We start from the raw sequence: 21,806 nt of genomic DNA, 5'->3' as shown, positions 1-21,806 counted from the left end.
ACTTCACTAGGTTTAACCCAAATCATGAACCTGAGAAGCGAAGCATTAAATCAGGTTGCAGAGGCGTGAAGCGTGATGTGCACAATCCAGTTACACAGACTCGGCCAGTGCGGGCCTCCCTGACAGCCTCCCACGTGAGTGGCCATACCTTCGGAGCCCGGGAACTGGGCATTTGGCACACGTGAGGACAGGGACACACATCTGCCCCATGGGACATGTGTTTTGCCATGTTTTGCTGTTCAGCATGAAATGTTAAAGGTGGGAGGAGGGTGTGCTCACGATGGGGCTTGCTTCCAGACGCCTCACCCCTCTTTTGGAGTTGTGGGGTGGGTTGTTGACTTCCTTTCCTATGGTGGACGGAGAAATCCTGGTCTTGGAGGGAATGGTGGACAGGGACAGGCTGCTGCAGAGTGGTGAGCCCAGTTTCCTCCTCGGACGGTGGACTTGATCCCATTTGTCTCCAGTTGAAAACGCTGTCACCCTCCCACTCGGATGTCACTGGGTTTCTGCACATCACCCTCTGAAGTCACAGATACGTCACAGGGATAGAAATGCAGCCTGAGGATGGCTGTACCCTGCCTGCGACACGGGGACGGAGAGACAGGTGGATCACTGCCAGCCGGCTCCCCCTGCCCCGCTGCGGCCAAGACTTTATCTCACTCTTTATCACAACCAGGACTGTTGTTAGCAGACCCTTGGCCCGACAAGCCCTGGCATCTGTCCTCGCCCCAGGGGAGGAGCCTGGGAGGAGGTCGGCTCTCTGTCCCTGCTTCCTAGAGCCTGCTGGGGCCACTCCCGGCTATGCCTTCCAGCCACCCAGAGCAGATCTCAGGGGAGTTTCTGGCTGTGCAGGGGGTGCTCTTGTATTTGAAGATGAGAAGTACATGGAAGCTGCCTTTCCTCTGTTGCAAAGAAGAGACACTCCTGCTTGACGGGCCACGGCTGAAAACCAACTTGTCCGTCTGGGAAGCTCAGCAGCTTTGAAAGCCACTGTCTTCCAAACAGCCACTGCAACTACAGCCTTTGTTCCAAGTTTCTGATGCTGGTTCACTGGTTCATGTTTTGGGAAGCAGGATGCGCCACTGATGCCCCTCTTCCCAACCAAGAGGAGGCTTGGATCTGGGCAGGTGGATGGCTTTTGGACAGAGCCACTCTGCTGACTTACTTCCCAGCCTCTCTGTGTAAACCCTTTTCCAACATTTTCATTTATTCACCCAGCAGATGTGTATTGGGCAAACATGCCAGGCCCCACCCGAGGTGCTGGGATGGATAAAACAAGGTCTTTTCTTCCTGGAGCCCACGAGTTGCCAAGATCAGAGATGAAAGATGCAGTTCTATTTGTGGTCCACTCATAGTTTTTGCTAATGTTTGTTGAACACCTACTTTGCCTTCACATGTAGTAACGCACGTGATCCTTGTACAACCTGAAGAGACGGGCTGCATTCTGATCCCCACTTTGCAGATGTGGAAACTGAGGCTGAGAGAGGTCCACTGTTGTCTAAGGTCTTACAACTGATAAAAGATGGAGCGGGACATCTTCCTTAGTCTGTCTGGCTCCAGAGTCTGAGCTGTCATAACTGTCAGAAAGGAGGAACCTCTTCTGACCCGGATGATGGGGAGGGCTTCCAGGGGGCCCTTCGGCTTCGTTTCTGCTCTGGCGTCTCGAGGCAGATCTGGGGTCAGGCTGCAACCTGGACCAGTGCCCACCGGCAGCTTCCGTCAGCTGCCCACCAAGAGATGTCCTAGGTCTGGAGCAATGGCCGTGGGTCCCAGCCTTTCTCCCCAAACTGAGAAATGAACTCTCTGGGGCCAGGAGTGTGGTGTGACTGGGGGTGCCATTAATTTGGGGGTGCACCAGGTTGGCAGTTGGCGGCTTAGTTGGGGAAGAGTGGGGCTCTTAATCCCTGACCTCACACACACTCATTGCCTCTCGGAGCCTCACGTCTGTCCAGAGCTGTGGGCCTGCATTGTGTTTTGTTGTCTGTTCTTCAGTGGCCTGAGAGCCACAGTTCACACTGACAGGCGAGCTCGTCACGTCTTAGCTCTTCGCCACCCCCACCAACTCTTCTTGCTTTGAGGAGGAGGGTCTCTTTAGGAACATTCTTTGGCTGACGTCGGTGGTTGACAGATTTGAGTCCAGATACCACACTAGTGGTGAGACTTGGCTAGTTACCGGCTGCCTACTCCAGCCCCTAAGTGCCAGTTTGCCATCTGTAAAATGGGCAGAACCCTTCTGCCAGGTAGTTGGAAGGTCAGAGAAAATATTTGGAAAGGGCCCAGGCATTGATTGAGGCATTCAGTAAATTTCTGTTCCCTCCTGTTGTGCTCGTTGAGAAGAAAGATGTATGTGTACCCAAGGGCCCAGCCATTCCTAAGAAATACTTCAGTCCCTATGAAATATTCAGCCGTGGCGTAGCGTGCGCCACAGTGCCCGTGGTTCTTGACGCAATCTTGGGAATGATAAAGGGCGCTTTGTCTTGGCTGCTGGGGGAGCACAAGGGGAAGGGGGAAAAGAAGACTCTGAGGCTAGTGCTGAGCAGAATCCTTAATTAGGGATTGTTACGCTTGCTATTGATAATAAGTGACTTAATGCACGACTAGATTTTGGAAGGGGAGGGAGCCTTGGAAAGGCCTCTGGGAAACGTTTAGCTATTGTTGTGAGATCACTTAGTGAGTAACCTGCCTGAGGTCACCCAGCTAGTAAGTGCCAGGATTTGAATCCTGGTCTGTCTTGATTCCAAAGCCCCCACTCCTCCTGTTACCCTGTTCTCCACTCTGATGTCCGGTGACGTCGGCTCTTATTCCACTGGCCCCAAACTCCTCTTGATCCCGGGACTCCTCTGCTGTGTCCTGCCCCCGCTTTGTAAGACAGGCGTGGAGTTCCTCGGAATTAGGGAGTCTTCCCCAGGGTACGGGCTCAGGGTGGGAAGCGCTGGCTGCTGACGTTTGCAGGCATGTAAGCATGAGCAAAACTGTGGCCGCTGGGAGCTTAAAAGTGGATCGCCCTCAACGGAGAGGGAGCCCCGACGACTGGCTTTTTAACGCATGCTGTATTTATCTTGGGCTTGGAAACATGCATTGAGAAGTTCTGTCCTGAGACTGGGGTTGGAGAAGAGATGGAGCGTTTGCCATCATAAATCTTGTGTCTCAATTGCGGTCCATTACCAGACTTCCTCCAGCATGACTGCATGTGTGGCCTGAGCTGGGGGCAGAGGTTTGGGGGACATGTCCCCTGGCAGTTCCTGGAGAAGCAAGAGGGCTGGCCCAGGCCTACCCGGCCCTCCCCGCTCAGCCGCACTCACCACCAACTTCATTGCAGCAACAGCAGCTCCAGGCGCAGCACCTCTCCCACGCCACGCACGGCCCCCCGGTGCAGCTGCCACCCCATCCGTCAGGCCTCCAGCCTCCAGGGATCCCCCCGGTGACGGGGAGCAGCTCAGGGCTGCTGGCGCTTGGTGCCCTGGGCAGCCAGGCCCACCTGTCGGTGAAGGACGAGAAGAACCACCATGAACTGGACCACAGAGGTGCGGCCCAGGGCGGGGATGGAGGGCAGAGTGCAGGGCTGGGGGCAGAGGTTTTGGAGGCCCCTCTGTGAACAGACACAGCAAATGCTGTCAGTCTAGGACCAGGAGTTAGCAAAAGGCTTGGAGCCATCTATTAAGTTCCTGGTACACGGAAACCGGAGCCCCATCCCCCAGGCCACCCCCCAATCCCTGATGTGTACCTGCTCTTCTTTGCCCTGGAAGACATCTTGTCCTTTCTTCCTGGAATACCTTCCCATCTTCCTAGCCACACCCTGTCCACCCTCCAAGGGCCAGCTCCAGTCCCACCCCTGCAGGATGCCCTCCTGGCCAAGCTGAGTGTCTCTTCTCAAATTCCCATAAGAGTTCAAGAGTTGGGGGTCCCAAGACGGAGCCCTTTGTTACCGTTCTTCTGTTTCCTACCCTGGAAAGTGTTTTATCCTCACCAGGATCGTTAGTCCTCGGAGGACAGAGACCACATTCTTTAAAAAAGATACCCAGTTGGCGCTCAAGTAAAGACTCATTAGGGGACTGTCTTTAAGTAGAGGTGGTGGTGACACTGCTGCAGGGAGATGATTGGGAAGACTGGGAATGAGAACGTCCTCTACCCTTAACCCAGCCTGTCCTGCAAAGACCCCTGAAGCTGTGCCGAGAAGGGCCTTGGGAGGGGGCCTAGTTTGATCGGGAAAGGAGAGGGCCTGGCTTCCTAGCAGACCCTTTGCAAAGATTGCCACCTTGTGTGGTCTGCTCTTAGATATATTTTTATAGCTTTATTGAGATATAATCGACACATACTATCCTGTTTAAAGTGCACCACACGATGGTTTGATTTGCCCTTAGATACTTACTGGGGCACATGGCCAATGCGTTATGAGCCGGCCCTGGGCACAGGGGGCTTGGAGTGTTACCATCCTGCCTGGGCCGGGGCCGTGGGGCGGTAGTAGCAGGTCGTGGGAACCAGAGACTAAGTTTTTTTGCCCCTGCAATAGGATGGTCCTCCTGGCAGAGGAAGAGGGCCTCCCCACGACAGACAGGAGGATCAGGGAGCTAGTGCTTGGCTGGGCAAATAATCAGAGGCCTCCGCTTGCTGGGGCATCTGGTAAAGAAACAGAGGAGCATTAATTAAAAACAACACCGGGCTTCCCTGGCGGCGCAGTGGCTGAGAGTCCACCTGCCGACGCAGGGGACGCGGGTTCGAGCCCCGGTCCGGGAAGATCCCACATGCCGCGGAGCGGCTGGGCCCGTGAGCCATGGCCGCTGAGCCTGCGCGTCCGGAGCCTGTGCTCCGCAACGGGAGAGGCCACAGCAGTGAGAGGCCCGCATACTGCAAAACAACACCACCACGACCACCACCAAAATACCACTCCGATAATTCCTTTAAAAAAATAAAAAATAACAATAATGTTCTCAACTCCCAGATCCTATGGCTATTTTGCGTAGCACGATCCTTCCCAAGTTTACGGCTTTAAAAACTGCTGACCAGTAATCTTGGTGCCCTTCTCCGCATGTCAGGGAGAGCTAGGCCACAGATCCCCCCCTGCTGCCCCACCGGGGCCTGGTGGCCGAGTGAAGCATTGGAATTGGGGCGGTTAATTTCCAAACTGAGAGACGTCACCTAATGGCCCTACCTTGGCTGACCCGCGGTGACTCAGAGAGCCAGGCCGCTGCCCGTTTTAAAACCCGTGAACTAGCAAAGCATAAAAGCCAACCGGATGATACTGACCTTGCTTTCTTTTTTGTTTCTTTGTCTTGGGGGACCTGACCCTCCTCCTGTCCTGGCCTTCTGTCCCCAAAGAGAGAGAATCCAGCACGGTAAGTGCCAGTACTCTGGAACCTGTGGGGGGGGGGGTGTTTGGGTGCTGGGGGAGGGTCAGCCCTAACCCTGTGTGGGCTCCTAGGAGGAGGGTGTTGTCCCCTGTTGAGTGACCTGCACTTGGGGAAGCCTTCATCTCTCCAGGCTTCAGGGCCATCATTTGTTAAATGAAGAGCTGGGCTAAGTGAGCTTTAACCAACCGCCTTTTGTATGAGAGGTGATTACTGGAGAGGTCAGCCAGCCAGCCCTGGGCCCTCCAAGGGGGTTGTGGAGTCACAGGGCTGAACCCAGAGCTCGGGACCCTGGTGTCCCCCCCTTGTTTGGGGCCGAGTGCCTCCCTGCCCCCCATATTGGCTGACCCCTGTATGATCCTGTATCCTCCTCATTTCCTCCCAACACCTGAGGTTTCTCCCTGTTCTAGGCTTTAACTCGGTTTGAGAAAGTGCTAGCAAGCGAGCATTAAGGGCAGGCTGCCTGCGTGTCTGTCAGCTCTGAGATTTGTTGTAAATCTTTCTGATCACACTGAGGCTCACAGGTTCTGTTTCAAGTGAATAAGCTTCTGAATAAGCACAGTGGAGTCTGGATAAAAAAAATCCTCCAGCGATTAACACAGCTGTTTTATTCCTCATCGCCGTCCTTGTATCTGGGGCCATCTAATCTGTTAGGATGGCTTTGGTTATTACCTCGTGTTAAGTGGGACTTGGAAGGTCAGGCAGTTAACTAGCCATCTAGACAGCAGCTTCCTTGGGCAGCTCCTCCATCCCGACCCACCTCCCCTTCCCAGCCCTCTACCCGGGCTGACTTTAAACCTCCCATTAGCAGCAGTGCTCACGTCCCCTCTCGACTTGGCCTGTGTGCTCAGAAATCCAGGTCATTTGGGCCCAGGAATGGCTAGGTGCATAAGAAAGGAACAGCTGAAACTGTAAATCCATTTTGATTGCTTTAGTGTTGATCCCAGTAGGTGGCCTTGTTGGAGGGCTGGGCTGGACACCTCAAGGCTCAGTCTGGGCCCAGATTCATGGGATGTTGGGAAGTCCTCTTGGCCTCTCTGAGCCTCAGTTTCTCTATCTGTAACATGGCAATATTCCTGCCCAGCCAGCCTCTCCGCTTAGCTAGGAAGACCCCTTGCTCAGAACGGGACCCAGGATCCGGAGCTTACCTGCTTAACAGGGACCTGCCGCACAGAGAAGTGGGTGCTCGGCCCCTTCCCTGCCTTCACACATTCTCATGCTCATCCTTGTCGCTCTTGACTCTGGCTTTGTGCCCCCATCTGTGAACGCTTTCTGCTAAAAGGAACCCATGGGGAACCCCTAAGAGCTGGGCTCTTCGCTCCGCAGTGCTCGCCGACATCCAGACTCAGGGCAGAGGGGCCATCCTTGGGCCACTGGAGAATTCCGTGGAAATGAATCGGGACGCCGTCCTGGGCCGGGAGGGGGTGTGGGGCGTCCCGGGGACAGGCAGTAGGGGCTCATATGTGTGCACGCGGCCGTGGTGTTGGAGGGAGTGTAGACAAACGTAATCAGCCCTTTGGAAACCAGGTTGTCAACAGATGAGGCCCCGGCAGGAAAGACAGGGCCGTGTCGGAGTGGGAGGGGGGCCGGCTGGATGGGCTGGAAGCTGTCCCAGAGGGGTTAGTCTGGAGTCCAATTAGAGGTAGCTTCATTCATATTTCCTTGCCTAGCCGAAGCAATAAAAAATACTTAGTTTTTTGGCCGCCTGCCAGTCAGAGGCGGGCTGGATCGATGCCGCTAAACGCCTGACAGGACTCTCCTCCGGTAGCAGCGAGGGTTTTCAGCCTGGCTGCAGGAGAAGAAAGAGCCTGCTGTTCTCTGAGCCGTGGCCCTGGTTGCGGGGAGAAACAGGAGCAGCCGCGCGCCCCCCCCTTTCCTCCCCGCCTGCCCACCCTAGGGCAGAGGGGCTGGGAGCGCTTCTGCTTAGCACGGGGTGGCCGCCGTCAGAGGAACTGAAATGAAATGACGGCGATTTTTCTGCCGGCGCTCGCCCCGGCTAATTGAATCACGGCTGTGCGTGTATCGCCGCTGCGCCTGCCCGGCTGCGGGGAGGGTTGAGCTGCACTTCCATTATAACCTCCATATTTTCTTCAAGGCTTGATAACTCTACCATTTTAATTTGCTTCAGGCAGAAGCTTGGCAGGGAAGGGCTGCCCAGAAACCGGCTTAGGGGAGGAAATAAAGTTCTGTGGCTGGTTCCCGCACCACTCCCCCCCGCCACCCCACCCGGGAACACCGTCCCCGGCCTCTGGGGAAGTGGGGAGTCTTTCCACCTGCCTCCTGATGCCCTTCTCCTCTGAGCAGACGTCTCTCTGGGTCCCCACGTGGCCTCGTCACACACCCCTGGGGATGGGGATGAAGTGGACTTCGCCTTCCCTCCAGCTGGATTGTGAGCTCCTGGAGGGCAGGGACTGTGTCTTGTTCTTTCCTCCACGCCTGGCATCCAGCCCCAGGCCTGATCCAGGGCAGGTGCCCTGAAGAGGGTGCTGAGCGAAACGGGGACGGGGTCGCGTGGTCTCTTAGGAAGGGGCAAACCTCGGCAGCCCCCTAGAGGGGGTTGTGGTATTTTTCTCTTGGCACAGAGGTTTGCTGGCAGGTACCCCTGCCCGTAGCTCCTCCCTCCCTGCTCCCAGCCCGTTCCTGGTTACCCATCACACCACCAGCCAGGGTCCTCCTCTGCGGGCAGCTCTCCCCTTCCAGCACCGCTCCGTCCCTGGGCCCACTGGCGGGTGCTTCTCCTGCCTCGCCTGTTGGCCCACCTTCCCTCTTCCCAGGCCTGAAATTCCAAACTCTCCTCGTCCTCACTTGCTTTGTAGTTGAAGGGAGAACTTGCTAAGTCTCTTCCAGGCCTGAAAAACTTGGGTTTCCTTCGTGTTGCCTGCTGCTGGGGGACCTTGGGCATGTTGCCCATTGTCTTGGGGCCCCTCCTTTCCTGTCATTACAAAGCGTGGCAGTCTACCTGTCCTCTATACCTTTTCTTGTCTTAAGAGGGGAAAGGCTTCATGACATTGCATTTTCTGTTTCTTTATAACTCTGGTGTTTCTCTAAAGTTGTAGGAGGCCACGCTGTAGTTGTAGGGTGTTCGCACAAAATGCCCCATCGCCCACCTACACTTAGGAGGCCTGTTGGCACCCCGGCGATCCCCATCCCGGTCAGTCTCCCCGCTCCTGTCGGGTTCAGCAGATGAAGTATTGCACTTGGCCCCAGTTTGTCGGCTCAGATCCATCTTTCGAGACCCAGTGCAGATTGAGCTTATCCATTCTTTGAGCAAATATATGTGGCAGGCACAGATGGGTGGTGGGGGACACAGGCGTGACCCCCGCCCTCATGAGGCATACAGTCTCATAGGCCAGAGGCAAACGGCCCGTGCTGGGTTAATTATCTAATTGCAGCTATAAAAGAGAATTGTCGTGCTCCCGCGGTCGCTCCCAGAGGAACCGAGTCTGGGGAGCTGGGAAGGCGTCCCTGGGGAACCTCCGATGGAGCTGAGACCTGCAGGACACACACGACACCTCAGCAGACCTTCTGAGTCACTTAGCTATGTCAATATGTGCATGAAATGTTCATACTCACTCTCCTCCTTGCTTCCAGAATAACTCGGTGTCGCCCTCGGAAAGCCTGCGGGCCAGTGAGAAGCATCGGGGCTCTGCAGACTACAGCATGGAAGCCAAGAAGCGGAAAGCAGAGGAGAAGGACAGTTTGAGCCGATACGTATGTCTGAGAGCGCGGCGGGTTCCGCCGGGGTTTGGATTGGGTGGGCTGGGCTGGGGGAGACCCCATGGGGCCTGAGTCGTGGGAGAGTCAGGAAGAAGTGGGGGCAGGAGACGCTGCCGCACTGAGGAGGGCAGGTGGCCCGGGCAGGGGAAGCCTCCACAGACCGATGTCCTGTGAGCCTGCGGACCACGGCCAGGAGGCAGTGGACAGGGAAGTCATCCGGGCCTCCATGGGGCCTGGGGAGAGCTAGGGGTACCTCCCCCGATGGGCCAAAAACCCCCTGCTGCCATCACGGCCCCCTCAGAACCTCCGGTCTGCTCTGGGGACCGTTCCTGGCATCCCCACACTTCGACCCTACAGGTGGTCGTGGTGTCTGCTCTGTGCCAGGCCGAGCAGGGCTGAGAGCTGGGGCAGAGGGCAGGGGGAGATGCGGTGTGGGACCTGGTGCCCTTGGGCCCGGCCCTCCGTGTTCAGCTACTTGGCTGTTCTGGGGCTTCAGACACGTTGCACAGCCAAAGCCTCAGCTGCGTTTCTGGGAGACAAGGCTAATCACCCCCCCACACACACACGGTGATGGGAATGATGGAACGAGACCAGCGCACTCACTTGCAAATGGTGGTGGATATCAGGCCAGCTGGAGAGAGGTGTCTGGCTCCAGAGTGACATGTTAAAGCAGGCTTAGAAATATTATAACTGGGCAGGTGTTGGTGAGGCCGCCTGTGGGCGTGGGAGCAGAGTGACCGTGGGGCTGGGGTCTGGGCTAGCAAACAGCAAGGAGAAGAGGTCAGCTTTGGTGGGGCTGAGTGGGGAGAGCGTGGACTTCGGGGTTTGGCTGGGGTTCAGATCCTGGCTGGTGGAAGCAGGGGCGTGGTCTGGGCTCAGTCTGGGGTGGGCGTGGCCTCTCACTGGCTTCCCTCTCCGTGCAGGACAGTGACGGGGACAAGAGTGACGACCTGGTGGTGGACGTTTCCAATGAGGTAAGGGCCAGCCCAGGTCGCAGGGCGGCTGTCCCTGTGCAGGGTGGTTGGCGATTGCTCCTGTCCTGGGTGGGAGCTGTCGTGTCTCAGCTGTTGCACCGTTACCAGCAGCCCCAGCTGGGTGACGAGGCCTTTGGGGTTGGGGCATCCAACTGGTCAGGAGGAGAATGGCAGGGCTTGGCTGCCTGGCGGCTGGGCATTCGTGCACACTGCTGGGTTCCTAGGCTGGGTCTCCAGAGACAGGCCCCTGAAGATCCCAGGGGAGGGCTGGCTCCCAGTCACCATGGTCCTCCAGGTCAGCTCTGTTCTCCCCACCACCCCTGGGATCTTGGGGTTGTGAGCCCCCTGGGTCAGCCTTAGCGAGGGAGGGGGAGCTGGAAAGGACCTACCCAGGGCCAAGGCCCAGCTGCCCAGCTTGGAGTCCTGAACTTGTATTTGATCTTGGGCAGGTCACCTCCACCCACCCAGGCCTCAGTCTCCCCCTACCTGTGGGATGAAGGGGTCACACTAGGTCATTAAAAACTCATTGTCCCCACTTGGGACCAGGCTCTTTTCCCATGCCCCGTGCCCACTCCATTCCCGTCCCCAGAGCAGAGAGACTCCAGACTCGTCACTGCTCAGCACATCCCCATATCACTTGTGTTTTTAGGACCCAGCGACTCCCCGGGTCAGCCCGGCACACTCCCCTCCTGAAAACGGGCTGGACAAGGCCCGTGGCCTGAAGAAGGACGCTCCCACCAGCCCCGCCTCGGTGGCCTCCTCCAGCAGCACACCCTCCTCCAAGACCAAAGACCTTGGTCATGTATGTGGGGTCTGCCCCTGGCGCCGCAGAGGCTGGGAGAGGGTGGGGAACGTGGGGGCAGAGGGCAAACGTTCTGGAAAAGGGTCTGGATCTGGAGTAGTGCTAAGTGGAAGGCAGAGGGCTGGAGTAGAAAGTACACGGATTGGGGCTTGGCCTGGGTTCAAATCCTGTCTTTACCACTTACAGGCTGAGCCCTGTGCTTATTATCAGTTAACATTTCTAAGTCTTAGTTGCTGCATCTATTAAATGGGAACAATTACCACAGTCCCTGCCAAACAAGATTGGGCAAGAATTGAGGAGCTGTGGGGCAGAAGATTCAGAGCTGGGTCCAGCACTGGGCTTCATGTGGTGCCCAGCTCTTGGGAGAAAGGAATCTTCATGGCTTCCCTTGGTCTCTGCATCTACCCTCTTCAGAATGACAAATCCTCCACCCCTGGGCTCAAGTCCAACACACCAACCCCAAGGAACGATGCCCCAACTCCGGGCACCAGCACGACCCCGGGACTCCGGTCGATGCCGGGCAAGCCTCCAGGCATGGACCCGATAGGTATAATGGGTAGGCACGATGGGGCTGGGCTGACCATGTTTGAGGGGAGGGGCTCTGCCCCAGGCCAGGGCTGGAGCCTCACAGATGGGGGCCAGGGAGGGGGGTCAGAGTCAGGGCTCTCCCAGGGCCCGTCTCTGGGGGACTTGGTCAGGTTTGAGAAGAAGGTGAGTGCCTGGTGCTTCAACACCGATGTCAGGGCTTGCTGGAGCCACTGTGCACTGGGCGTGTGGAAGGAGTTTCAGACAGGTCAGGACACCAGTGATCTGTCTGCCTCTGCTGTTAGTTCTGTGAGGCTCTGAACAACCCCCTCCTCTGGGCCTCCAAGTCCTGCTCTATAAAAAGCGATGGTCACATCTTTCAGCTCGAACCTTCTTAGGCTGTGAAGATGGGGTTCTCTGGTAGGTGGGTTCAGTCCAGGAGGACTGCCTGGAGTAGGCAGCTTTAGAACACAGGAGGGATTGCTGCTGGGCAGGGAGGCAGCCTGGTGGCCTGAGCTTTGCCCTTGATGGAGGCGTGTGGGGCCCACTCCCCTTGGTGGCCTCTCCCAGCTGACGCCCGCCTCCTTGCAGCCTCGGCCCTGCGCACGCCCATCTCCATCACCAGCTCCTACGCTGCGCCCTTTGCCATGATGAGCCACCATGAGATGAACGGCTCCCTCACCAGCCCCAGCGCCTACGCCGGCCTCCACAACATCCCACCCCAGATGAGCGCGGCTGCCGCCGCTGCTGCCGCCGCCTATGGCCGATCGCCAATGGTGAGCTTTGGAGCTGTACGTAGACCTTTTGGCTCCTTTTTTGGGGGGGACTGGGTAAGGAGCGGGGGAGTTAGAGGGGGTGAAGGTGGCCCTTCCTGCACACCAAAGGGGACCTGGGCCCAGCAACCAGGCAGCTAGCTGCCTTTGGGGTAGAGTGTTAATTAGGAATAAGAGTGGAACGCACTTGGGGGTCAGCAGACCTGGGTCCCACCCCGCCTGCCCATCAGTTGCCATGTGACCTCACACAACACAGCCTCCCCGGGCTGCCCCTTTCCATCTGGGAAGCGGGGCTGACACCTCTTTCTGGGCTCTGTGGGGGTGGGAATCCCACGGTGAGTCAGGTGATTTCCACGAGGCAGGGATTTGGCAAACGGGGCAGCCCGTTATACCAAGATTTGTCTGCCGTTTATTGAGAGCAGTTCAGACTGGAGAGGTGGGTCCTCTTCCAGGAGACGGTTTTTCTCTTGATCTCCTGAACCCAGGTTGGCCTTCTCTCCACATGACAAGCCCCCTGGGACACCAGGGGAGGGAACAAAGTGAGGAGGGGCCCGCTCGGCCTTGCAGAGCAGGGAGAATGAGCTGGGGGAGGGAGTGGAAGATAACCGGTTCGGAGTTCGGGGTCTGGACCATCATCCTGTTCCTGCCATTGTCCTGGACGAGGCACTTGGCCCTCCTGGGCCCGTGCTCTCTCTGGAACAAGGGGCTGTGCTCTGCCCAGCTGTCTCGGGTTCTGAAGAGGCAGCGCCATGCGGGTGGGACAGGAGGTGGTGGAGGGGGATGTATAGCGGGGGGACGTATGGCGGCACCCCGCACTAAGGGCTGGCCTGGCCTTGCCTTACAGGTTGGGTTTGACCCTCACCCCCCGATGCGGGCCACGGGCCTGCCCTCCAGCCTCGCCTCCATTCCTGGTGGAAAACCGTAAGCTTTGGCTATCTTCTGCTTCTTGGGGAGGGCAGGGGAGAGCACACCACCCACCCACCCATCCCCTGCCCTGGTGGACCTCCCCTGAGGGAGGGTGTCTGCCCCTCTCGGGGTACCCATAGGCCAGGTTGCAACCCCAGCAAAGCTGCCTGGCCGCACTCCTGAACGGCCCCCACGCTCCCTCTGAAAGGGGAACGAGACAGGGCTGGGGTGGAGGATGTGGTCCCTGGGCTCTGAGAGGGAAGGAACACTTCGGACACTGCGGTCTCTCAACCAAACGCCGTGGAGCTGCCCTGGCCTTGGGGGCTCCTGTGGGTTCTGCCCACAGCTGGCACTTAAAACAGCAGGCCGACCACACTGGCTCGGCCCTGGCTCTGATGTGCACCCTGGGACTCATTTGGAGGGTCGCAGACAGGTTTTCCTCCCTAATGCCACTGGCTCCTAGAGGAGGGGTGGCGTTCAAGCTGGGTCCTTTCTGGAATCAGCGTGTTCGGGATTCTGTAGATGGTGGGGGAAGGGTGCTCCCTTCCCGCGGCCAGTTTGGGGTCAGCCACCTGGTTTGGAGCAAGGATCTGTAAGCGGGGGCAGAAGCCAAGGTTGGACTCTGCAGCAGTTTCCGGCCTGGTGGAGCCAGGCCAAGGAGGTTGGGGTTACCAGGTGCCCTCAGACCTGGAGAGAGGGGACACCTGGAGGCAAGGAGGCCAGGCAGGGGCGGGTGCCGGTCAAACTAGGCAGGAGCTGTACAAACTGTTATTAGAGGATTGGAGATGGCAGAAGTGTGGTTCTCCCCCTCCCAGAGCCTACTCTTTCCACGTGAGCGCTGACGGGCAGATGCAGCCCGTGCCCTTCCCCCACGATGCCCTGGCAGGCCCCGGCATCCCCAGGCACGCAAGGCAGATCAACACCCTCAGCCACGGGGAGGTGGTGTGTGCAGTGACCATCAGCAACCCCACGCGGCACGTCTACACGGGCGGCAAGGGCTGCGTGAAGATCTGGGACATCAGCCAGCCGGGCAGCAAGAGCCCCATCTCCCAGCTGGACTGCCTGGTGAGGATCCCAGAGCTGTGGGCACCCCTTCCACCTGGTCTAGGAGAGCGGGACAGCCTGGGTCAGGGGGAGAGCCCCATCCCCCCGGCCAGGTGCAGCCCTGTATTGGCTGGGAGACTTTGGGCAAGTTGGCAAACCTCCCTGAGCCCCACTTTCGTCGTCTGTAAGGGGAGGTGATGCCGACCTCCAGGGGTCTGTGAAGAAGTGAGTGAAAGTTTGAAAGGGGGGTGAACGAGGAGTGAATGAGGAGCGGAGTCGGACTGGCAGCTGCCTTCGGTAAGGGCAGGAAGTGGGCAGAAGCGGCCAGGATGCTCAGTGTTGTGGACCCTCCTGGTCCCCAGGAGGGGAGGTGGGTGGTACTGAACGCTGCCCCTTCCCCCTCCAGAACAGGGACAACTACATCCGCTCCTGCAAGCTGCTCCCCGACGGGCGCACGCTCATCGTGGGCGGCGAGGCCAGCACGCTCACCATCTGGGACCTGGCGTCACCCACGCCCCGCATCAAGGCCGAGCTGACATCCTCGGCTCCGGCCTGCTACGCCCTGGCCATCAGCCCCGACGCCAAAGTCTGCTTCTCCTGCTGTAGCGACGGGAACATTGCCGTGTGGGACCTGCACAACCAGACCCTAGTCAGGTTAGACACGGGAGGGAGCGGGGGTCCTTGTCCTCGGGAGGGCCTCGCTGGCCGTGCCTGGTATCTTTGCTGCGACTGGCCTGTCCGAGGTGCTGTGGGCCGGCTGGAACAGCGCAGGCGAGGGCACCCAGGTGAGAAAACAGCTTGTGCCAGATGCCTGGCGTGGGTAGACGATGGAGGGCTCCTTGGCCCAGGAACTTGCACAAGGCTCTGGGGAGAAGGGGAGCTGGAGACACACAGAGAGGGCAGGAGAAGGAGAGGCGTTGAGACCAGAGTGGAGGAGCAGTACCTCTTGGTGGTTAAGTGTGGGGCCTCGGGAGCAAAGCTGCAGGGTTTCAATCTTGCCTCCGTGTGACCTTGTGCAAGTCGCTTAACCTCCGTGCCTCGGTTTCCCTTGCATGCAACGGGCGGAGTGAAGCCCCTCCCTTAGAGTCGGACCCCAGCGCCGGGCCCAGCATCGGCCCTCAGTGCAGTGTGGCCGTCTGTGTTAGTCATAGCGCCATGCAGCTGGTTTATGGCCTCAGCCGCGTGGTTCGTGCGGGGTGACAAGGATGGATCAAGAATGCAAATTGAGAAGGCATGGGGTGTCGGGCTAAGGCGGGGGGGGGGTTCCCCTGTTACGTACCTGCTCTCCCAGAACTGCCCCTGCCGAAGACCCTTGAGCAGAGTAGGAGAGGGGCCCAGGCCTGGCTCTGCTGCAAGCTCCCCGGGGGGACGATGGACCTCAGTTTCCTGTTCTGCTCAGGCGGAGCTGGCCTGCCCCCTGGGATGGCTGTCCGCTTGGCTTCGGTTCTTCCCCGGAGCTCACCCCCATCCCTGCCTGGCCTTCCTAGGCAGTTCCAGGGCCACACGGATGGGGCCAGCTGCATAGACATCTCCCACGACGGCACCAAGCTATGGACCGGAGGCCTGGACAACACCGTGCGCTCCTGGGACCTGCGGGAGGGCCGGCAGCTGCAGCAGCATGACTTCACCTCCCAGGTGTGCCCCCGAGACACCCCCCCCCCTTCCCTCCATTGGAGCAGCGTGGGGCCTTTCCTCCCCAGGTCCCAGTGGCTGAGTCAGGGGACAAAGGGGCCCTCACACCTGGTCGTTGCAAATGGACCTGAGACCAACCTGAGCCATCTGGGAAGGCTTCCTGGAGGAAGTGGCAATGAAACAGAATCGACAAGGCTTTGGAGTTGGACACACTTGAGCCAACGGCTTGGATTTGATTCCCAGCTCCTCTGCCGTTGAGCACTTTGGCCTTGGTTTTCTTACGTGGGATGGGAATAGTCATAGCTGCCTCATGGGTCTGGTGGGAGCACCTGAAATGGTCCCTCTAAAAGCCTTGGCTGTAAGCATGGCTCATAGAAAGCATTCTGTAAGTGCCAGGTATTACTGGGTTCTGTTGTTTTATTACTTGTTTTAATATTTTAATCTTGCTATTCAAGACGTTAGTGTTTTATTTACTCACGTTTTTCTTAAGGAAAGGCAGAAGTCACTGAGGCAGAGAGAATAACTGTGAGAGTGAAATATCTGTGCCACCTCTGAGTTTGCTCTGCCACTTACTTTCTAGAGTCAGCAACCTCTCTGGGCCTCAACTTCGTCACCTGTCAAATGGGGATGAAACATGAGATCCCATTCCCCCGGGCTATCGGGCTTGACTTTGCAAATGGCAGGTGGGGAGGTGCTGGGGGAAGGAGTGGTGGGACGCTGAGTCTTCAGGGTCCCAGAGCAGGGCCCTCGAGGAACCCCCGCACCCCTGTGGCTCTGGAGGATGCTGATCTCCTTATGCCCCTCCCCCGCAGATCTTCTCGCTGGGTTACTGCCCCACCGGGGAGTGGCTGGCCGTGGGCATGGAGAGCAGCAACGTGGAGGTGCTGCACCACAGCAAGCCCGACAAGTACCAGCTGCACCTGCACGAGAGCTGCGTGCTATCCCTCAAGTTCGCCTACTGCGGTGAGCCTGGGGGAGTGGGAGCCCCGGGACGCCTGGCCTGCCCTCTGTGCATAGATGCGGCCCAAAGCTCAGAGAAGGGCCAGAGCCCCAAAGTGAGCACGGTCCCAGAACCAGGTCCCCTGACCCTGACCAGTACCCCCCATCTGGCATCCCCCCCTACATCCTCGGATGCGGATACTGCCACAGGGTACCAAGCACTTGTGAGACCAGGCCAGAGCCAGACCGTGCTGGCTTGGGGCAAAGGAACAGTACTCACAGCCCTGCCAGCAGTGCTTCCAGGTTGTGGTTCAGACCCCAGGCTTTGGTGGCCATAGCTCTGGATTGGAATATCTGCCGACCCACTTTTTTTTTTTAATATATAAATTTATTTTACTTTTTTAAAAATTTAGTTATTCCTTTTTGGCTGCGTTGGGTCTTCGTTGCTGCGCGCAGGCTTTCTCTAGTTGTAGCGAGTGGGGGCTACTTTTTGTTGCGGTGGGCGGGCTTCTCATTGCGGTGGCTTCTCTTGTTGGAGAGCACGGGCTGTAGGCGCGTGGGCTTCAGTAGTTGGGGCACGCGGACTCAGTAGTTATGGCTGTGCAGCTCTGATGCGTCCCGTCCTCTCTAAACCCCGACCGGTCTTTCTGTGGACCAGGAATTGCAGGCACCCCATGTGGCTCTGGGAGCCCTGGGGCATTAACGCAGGCAGAGCCCTGGCAGCGCACCTGCAGCGATCCCCGCCTTCAGCTGGGTCTCCAGACACTCAGAGCTTTGTCATTCCTAGTACTTCCTGCCGTCTTCCAGTAGTAGAATCGAGATGGATCAGTCAACCTTAGTGGCTTTAAAAAGAATCTTTTGGGCAGTGTAATCCCTGTGATTAACTGCAGATCCTCCCTGTCTCCGTCCCAGCCTGCCCACCCCTCCCCTTGATTGCAGAGGAAGGCATTCTCTGGGTGTCGATGTTTGTGTTACTGTGTCTCGGTTACAAAATGCCTCTCACAAGTGAAGAGTTGGCCCAGCACTGGTTAGCGGTTCACACTGTGTTTCCATGGCAGCCAGCCATGTATGGGGCGGGTCTCACTTTAGAGGGCAGCAGCCCACAACCTGATGTTTCCTTTGCCTCCCGCCTGCAGGCAAGTGGTTTGTGAGCACTGGGAAAGATAACCTTCTCAACGCCTGGAGGACACCGTATGGAGCCAGCATATTCCAGGTACCACCCGCCATCCGAGCACCCCTCCTGATTCTGCCCAGAGTCAGGGCCCGTCCGCAGCGCTGGGGGCGGGGGTGGGGCAGGTAAAGCAGAACTTGCCCCGGCCTCTTCCAGCCCCTGCCTGCCAGGGGTCCAGGATGGGATCTTCAGAGGCAAGGGCTTGGACTTGGGCGCATCAGTGGGCCATACACTCTGCTGCTAATGGCATCTGACCCCTCGGGGTGAGGGCTTTTAAGCAGGGGCTCTTGTAGGATTTCTAGAGCAAGGAGAAGTGAAAACAGGCTCTTGGCTTTGGCCTGCATGCTGAGCCCTCGCAGGAGGCGTGCTGGGCACTTGAGCAAACTGGGCAGCTTTTTTTCTGAGCAGTGTTGTCTGATATTCAAGTAAGTTCGTATTTCGTCTCAACACTTCCAAGTAGGGAGAGAGGTGGGGCAGGAGAAAGATCCGGAAGGAGATGGGAGAGAAGCAAGAGGCTTTCTGTGAGTTTTCAAGACCTGGGGCTGATGCTGCGCCCTCTCACTTGGTCACACAGACGCGCACACACACAGAGACATGCCACACACACACACACACACACACAGTCACACGTACTCTCAGAGCCAACAAGCCACTTTCTGGACTCAGGCTAGAAGTCTGGCACCTAGCGTGTCACGCACGTAACTTTCAAGTCTCCAGTTACACTGGATGCTTCAAAACTCAGGTGCAAATCCTTTTTCTTAGCTCACCAGGCTGAGGGTCTGGCCTGTTGACACCTGCTCCCAGCTCAGAAAAGCTTCTTCCTGTTTGTAAACTCAGGATCAAAGCTCACGAGGCTCAAGTGTTCCGTCTTGCCCCTCAGAGACTGTGAAGATCACGTTGGGCCCTGTTAACGAGCTTTTCCTTGTGGGGAAGCAGGTGGAAGGGGCCCCTCTAACGGGAAGGGCTGTGTTTGAAGGCCTTGCAGCGTGGGCTCCGGGGCGGGCAGAGGGCGGTTGAATTCAGAGAGCACTGAAAGGGCGTCCAGTACCCACAAAGTGAATTTCTGTCCTTTCTCTCGCCGCCCTGTCTTGCCTCTCCTCCTCCAGTCTAAGGAGTCCTCGTCTGTCTTGAGTTGTGACATTTCGGCGGATGACAAATATATTGTAACAGGCTCTGGTGACAAGAAGGCCACGGTTTATGAGGTCATCTACTAAACAAGGACTGTAACAGGGCTGTCAAACTCCGGGAGAAACAGACTCAGCTGTGCCGGGGAGACCCCGGCGAGGGGCTCCGTGGACGTGGAGGATGGGCGGCGAGCGGGCCAGCGCTGTGCTCCGGCGGCTGAGAAGGTGCCCCCGTCACAGTCGGGGACTCCCAGGCGTGGATTGATGGGACTCACGGACTCTGATGGATTTCTCCTCTCCTCCCCTTAACGATCCTGGCAGATGCTACACATAGATTTATTCGGGGGCTCGTGGCTCCGGCTCCCCACAGACGCCCTCATGAATCTTTCCTTCCCCTCTTGTTTTTGATGTGTTCCCCTGCCCTGGCTCAGGGACACTGGAGCGTGGACCACACGTTTGTGCCAGGGGAGGGGGGGGTTTCACGTCCCTGACTGTGCAGCGCACAAGGTTTGTGAAAAGTGTAAATAACAGACTCCTATCTCGGACTGGTCAGCGGGGGGAGGAGGCCCCTTCCCACCGGCAACGCCAGCCGTGTATTTCGCCTGCTGTATTTGTAATCCACTCGTGGTGGTGGCTTTTTTCTTTTTTTTTTTTTTAAAAAAAAAAAACAACGAAAGTTCCCATCTGGGAAGGGGAGGCAGGGAGCGGGGTGCAGAATGGAGAGGGAGTAGAACGGGGAGAAAACTCCTGGGGTGGAGGAGAGGCACTACGGCTGGCAGCCAGGTTGGCTATCAGGTACCCCCCTGGACAAGTGTATCTCCATGTGGACCTGGGAATCGATTGAGGCGTGTCAGGACCAAGCTCCAGATAGACTGACGGATTGACAGAGCTTGAGATGGGTGCCAGCCCTGGCTGACGGCAGCAGAAATGGTGGGTTTTTCTGTAGTCTCCTGAGCTCCATGCTCCCCTTTCAGGTGTCTGACCCCCTGTCTGTCTGTCTGTCTGTCTCTCTCTCTCTCTCTCCCTTTCTCTCCCTCCCTCCCTCCCTCCCACGCTGACCTCCATCTCTCTTTGGTGCACATTTGGTTATCGTGGTGAGAAATGGAAGTTCAAAGGCACTCTGTCTCCGGCCCTTCTTAATCTTCGGATACAACCTAGAAAGGACACGAAGTTAGAGGAGAGCATAGCGACTCAGCTCAGGGGCCACCAGAGAAAAAATACCAACTGATGTGGGTGCTTTTTTTTTTTAATTTGAATAAAAGGAATTAGAAGTGATGTCCTTTCATAAAATGCCTTCTCTCCCCTTTCCTGCCCCTGACCTCCTCCTCTCTCCTTAGAGGGAAAGTGTGTATTTAACCTGCAGAGCTGTGAGTCTGAGGTTTATCTCCCCCCTGCCTGGGGAGAGGGGACTTGGGGTTGGGCTGGGGGCGCACTGGGCTGACTTCTTGTAGCTTCCCGTCTCTCTTAGGAGCCCAGACAGCTTACAGCTAGAATATCGTCTCCTGCAGGTGCCACTTTTTGGTACCAAAATGTTCTGAGGTGTTAGGATTTTGGTGGGTTTTTGGTCTTTGGGGTTTTTTTTTTTTTTTCCTTTTTTCCTTTTGGTCTTATTTTTTCTTCTTCTAAGGAAAAGCTAAAGGGCGTCGTGAGTCCTGGTGGTGGGCTCTCCATGGATGTAGCATATGGAAGATAATTTTTATACTGCATTTTTATGGATTATTTTATAATGTGTGATTCTGTCTGGTGAGAAGGAAGGAGGGGCTCTGGTGAACCACGCCTCTAACCCCCCCCCCCCCCGCTCTTGTTCCTGGGTGAGCCCCTCCCCCAACCTGGCATGGGAGGCTGCAGAGATGCAAGGTGCGTTCCCTTTCTAAGGCTGGGGAGACGTATCCAGAGTCTGTCTGTGTCTCTCTCCCTCTCTCTCTCTCTCTCTCTCTCTCTCTCTCTCTCTCTCTCTCCTTCTCCCTCCCTCTCTCCCTCCTCTCTCTGGATCTCAGATGCTCAGCTGCCTCTTGTTAAGGTTCTCCCCACAAGGGAGGGCGAGGGTGGAAGACAAGTTGATTCCTGAAGAAAAGAGAAAATGAAAAGTCATTGTAATGAGCTGTTTTTATATTTTTAAAAGTTACTATTTAAAGGTTGGTTTGATTGTTGCGTTTTAATTGCCTCCCCCGCCCCCAAGAAGAGAGCAGGGCGCTGTCACCCCCATGTCCTGGATCCTGGGCAGCTTCCTTTGTCATCCATAAACGTGAGCTCTTCTCTCTTCAAAGCACTGCCATGCTGCCCCTGCCCCTAAAAAGTGATCGCACAGGACAGTTAAGGGGAGTGCTTAACTTCCCCTGAGGGGAAGCCCACAGGTGACACCGAAGTCCTATGCAGCTGTCACTGCAAAACTTTTTGGGAAAAAAATGAAGTGTGATGAACTTCCAGTGAAGTTGCAAAGTGTCTGTGACGTCACATCAGGACCCTGAAAACCTCCACCGTCTTTTTTAAGCTGAAATTCAGATGTTGTGGGCTGACCCCGCTCTCTAATTCACTAAGGGTGCATTTCTGAAGGAAGAGGGATTTATTTACGGAAGGGGCAGGATAGGAATGCAGGGCAGTGCCCTCAGGGAGGCAGGGCTGGCCCGGGATGGTTCCCAGGCTCTTGGCTGTCATGCAGCCATGGGCAAAATCTCTCTAGAACTAGGGACTAACGTGGTTTCCAGCTCCGTATTTTGTCAGTCATTGTAAATCAGCACAAACGATTGCCTACTGTTACTTCATACAAGAAAGGGAGTTGAACATTTGAAAAAAGGAGTGACGATCGGGATAAAGCAGTCTATTCTCAGCCTAAGAAAGGACAGCTGGACTGCAC

General features: G+C 57.0%; 1 protein-coding gene across 7 annotated transcripts in view; it reads left to right on the top strand.

The window, feature by feature from the left end:
* TLE3 (TLE family member 3, transcriptional corepressor) overlaps positions 1-21,329 on the top strand; it is a 49,097-nt gene extending 27,768 nt beyond the window's left edge. For 2 of the 7 annotated variants that reach the window (XM_029236973.1, XM_029236968.1), the window contains 14 exons: positions 3,320-3,524; positions 5,317-5,333; positions 8,937-9,056; positions 9,986-10,036; positions 10,686-10,838; positions 11,253-11,394; positions 11,955-12,154; positions 12,981-13,057; positions 13,858-14,107; positions 14,493-14,740; positions 15,574-15,721; positions 16,531-16,681; positions 17,794-17,870; positions 18,935-21,329. In XM_029236973.1, the coding sequence (XP_029092806.1) occupies positions 3,320-3,524; positions 5,317-5,333; positions 8,937-9,056; positions 9,986-10,036; positions 10,686-10,838; positions 11,253-11,394; positions 11,955-12,154; positions 12,981-13,057; positions 13,858-14,107; positions 14,493-14,740; positions 15,574-15,721; positions 16,531-16,681; positions 17,794-17,870; positions 18,935-19,042 (1,947 nt within the window). In that variant the 3' untranslated portion in view covers positions 19,043-21,329. The remainder of the gene's footprint in view (positions 1-3,319; positions 3,525-5,316; positions 5,334-8,936; positions 9,057-9,985; positions 10,037-10,685; positions 10,839-11,252; positions 11,395-11,954; positions 12,155-12,980; positions 13,058-13,857; positions 14,108-14,492; positions 14,741-15,573; positions 15,722-16,530; positions 16,682-17,793; positions 17,871-18,934) is intronic. The other 5 variants (XM_029236969.1, XM_029236974.1, XM_029236971.1 and 2 more) reach the window with 5 other exon arrangements.
* The last annotated feature ends 477 nt before the right edge of the window (positions 21,330-21,806 follow it).

This window comes from Monodon monoceros, unplaced genomic scaffold, assembly GCF_005190385.1.
Source record: "Monodon monoceros isolate NGI ecotype Baffin Bay Population unplaced genomic scaffold, NGI_Narwhal_1 Super_Scaffold_21, whole genome shotgun sequence".
NCBI classification, from domain to species: domain Eukaryota; kingdom Metazoa; phylum Chordata; class Mammalia; order Artiodactyla; family Monodontidae; genus Monodon; species Monodon monoceros.
The sequence above is the reverse complement of the archived record's forward strand: the minus strand, read 5'-3'. Positions and strand labels throughout refer to the sequence as shown.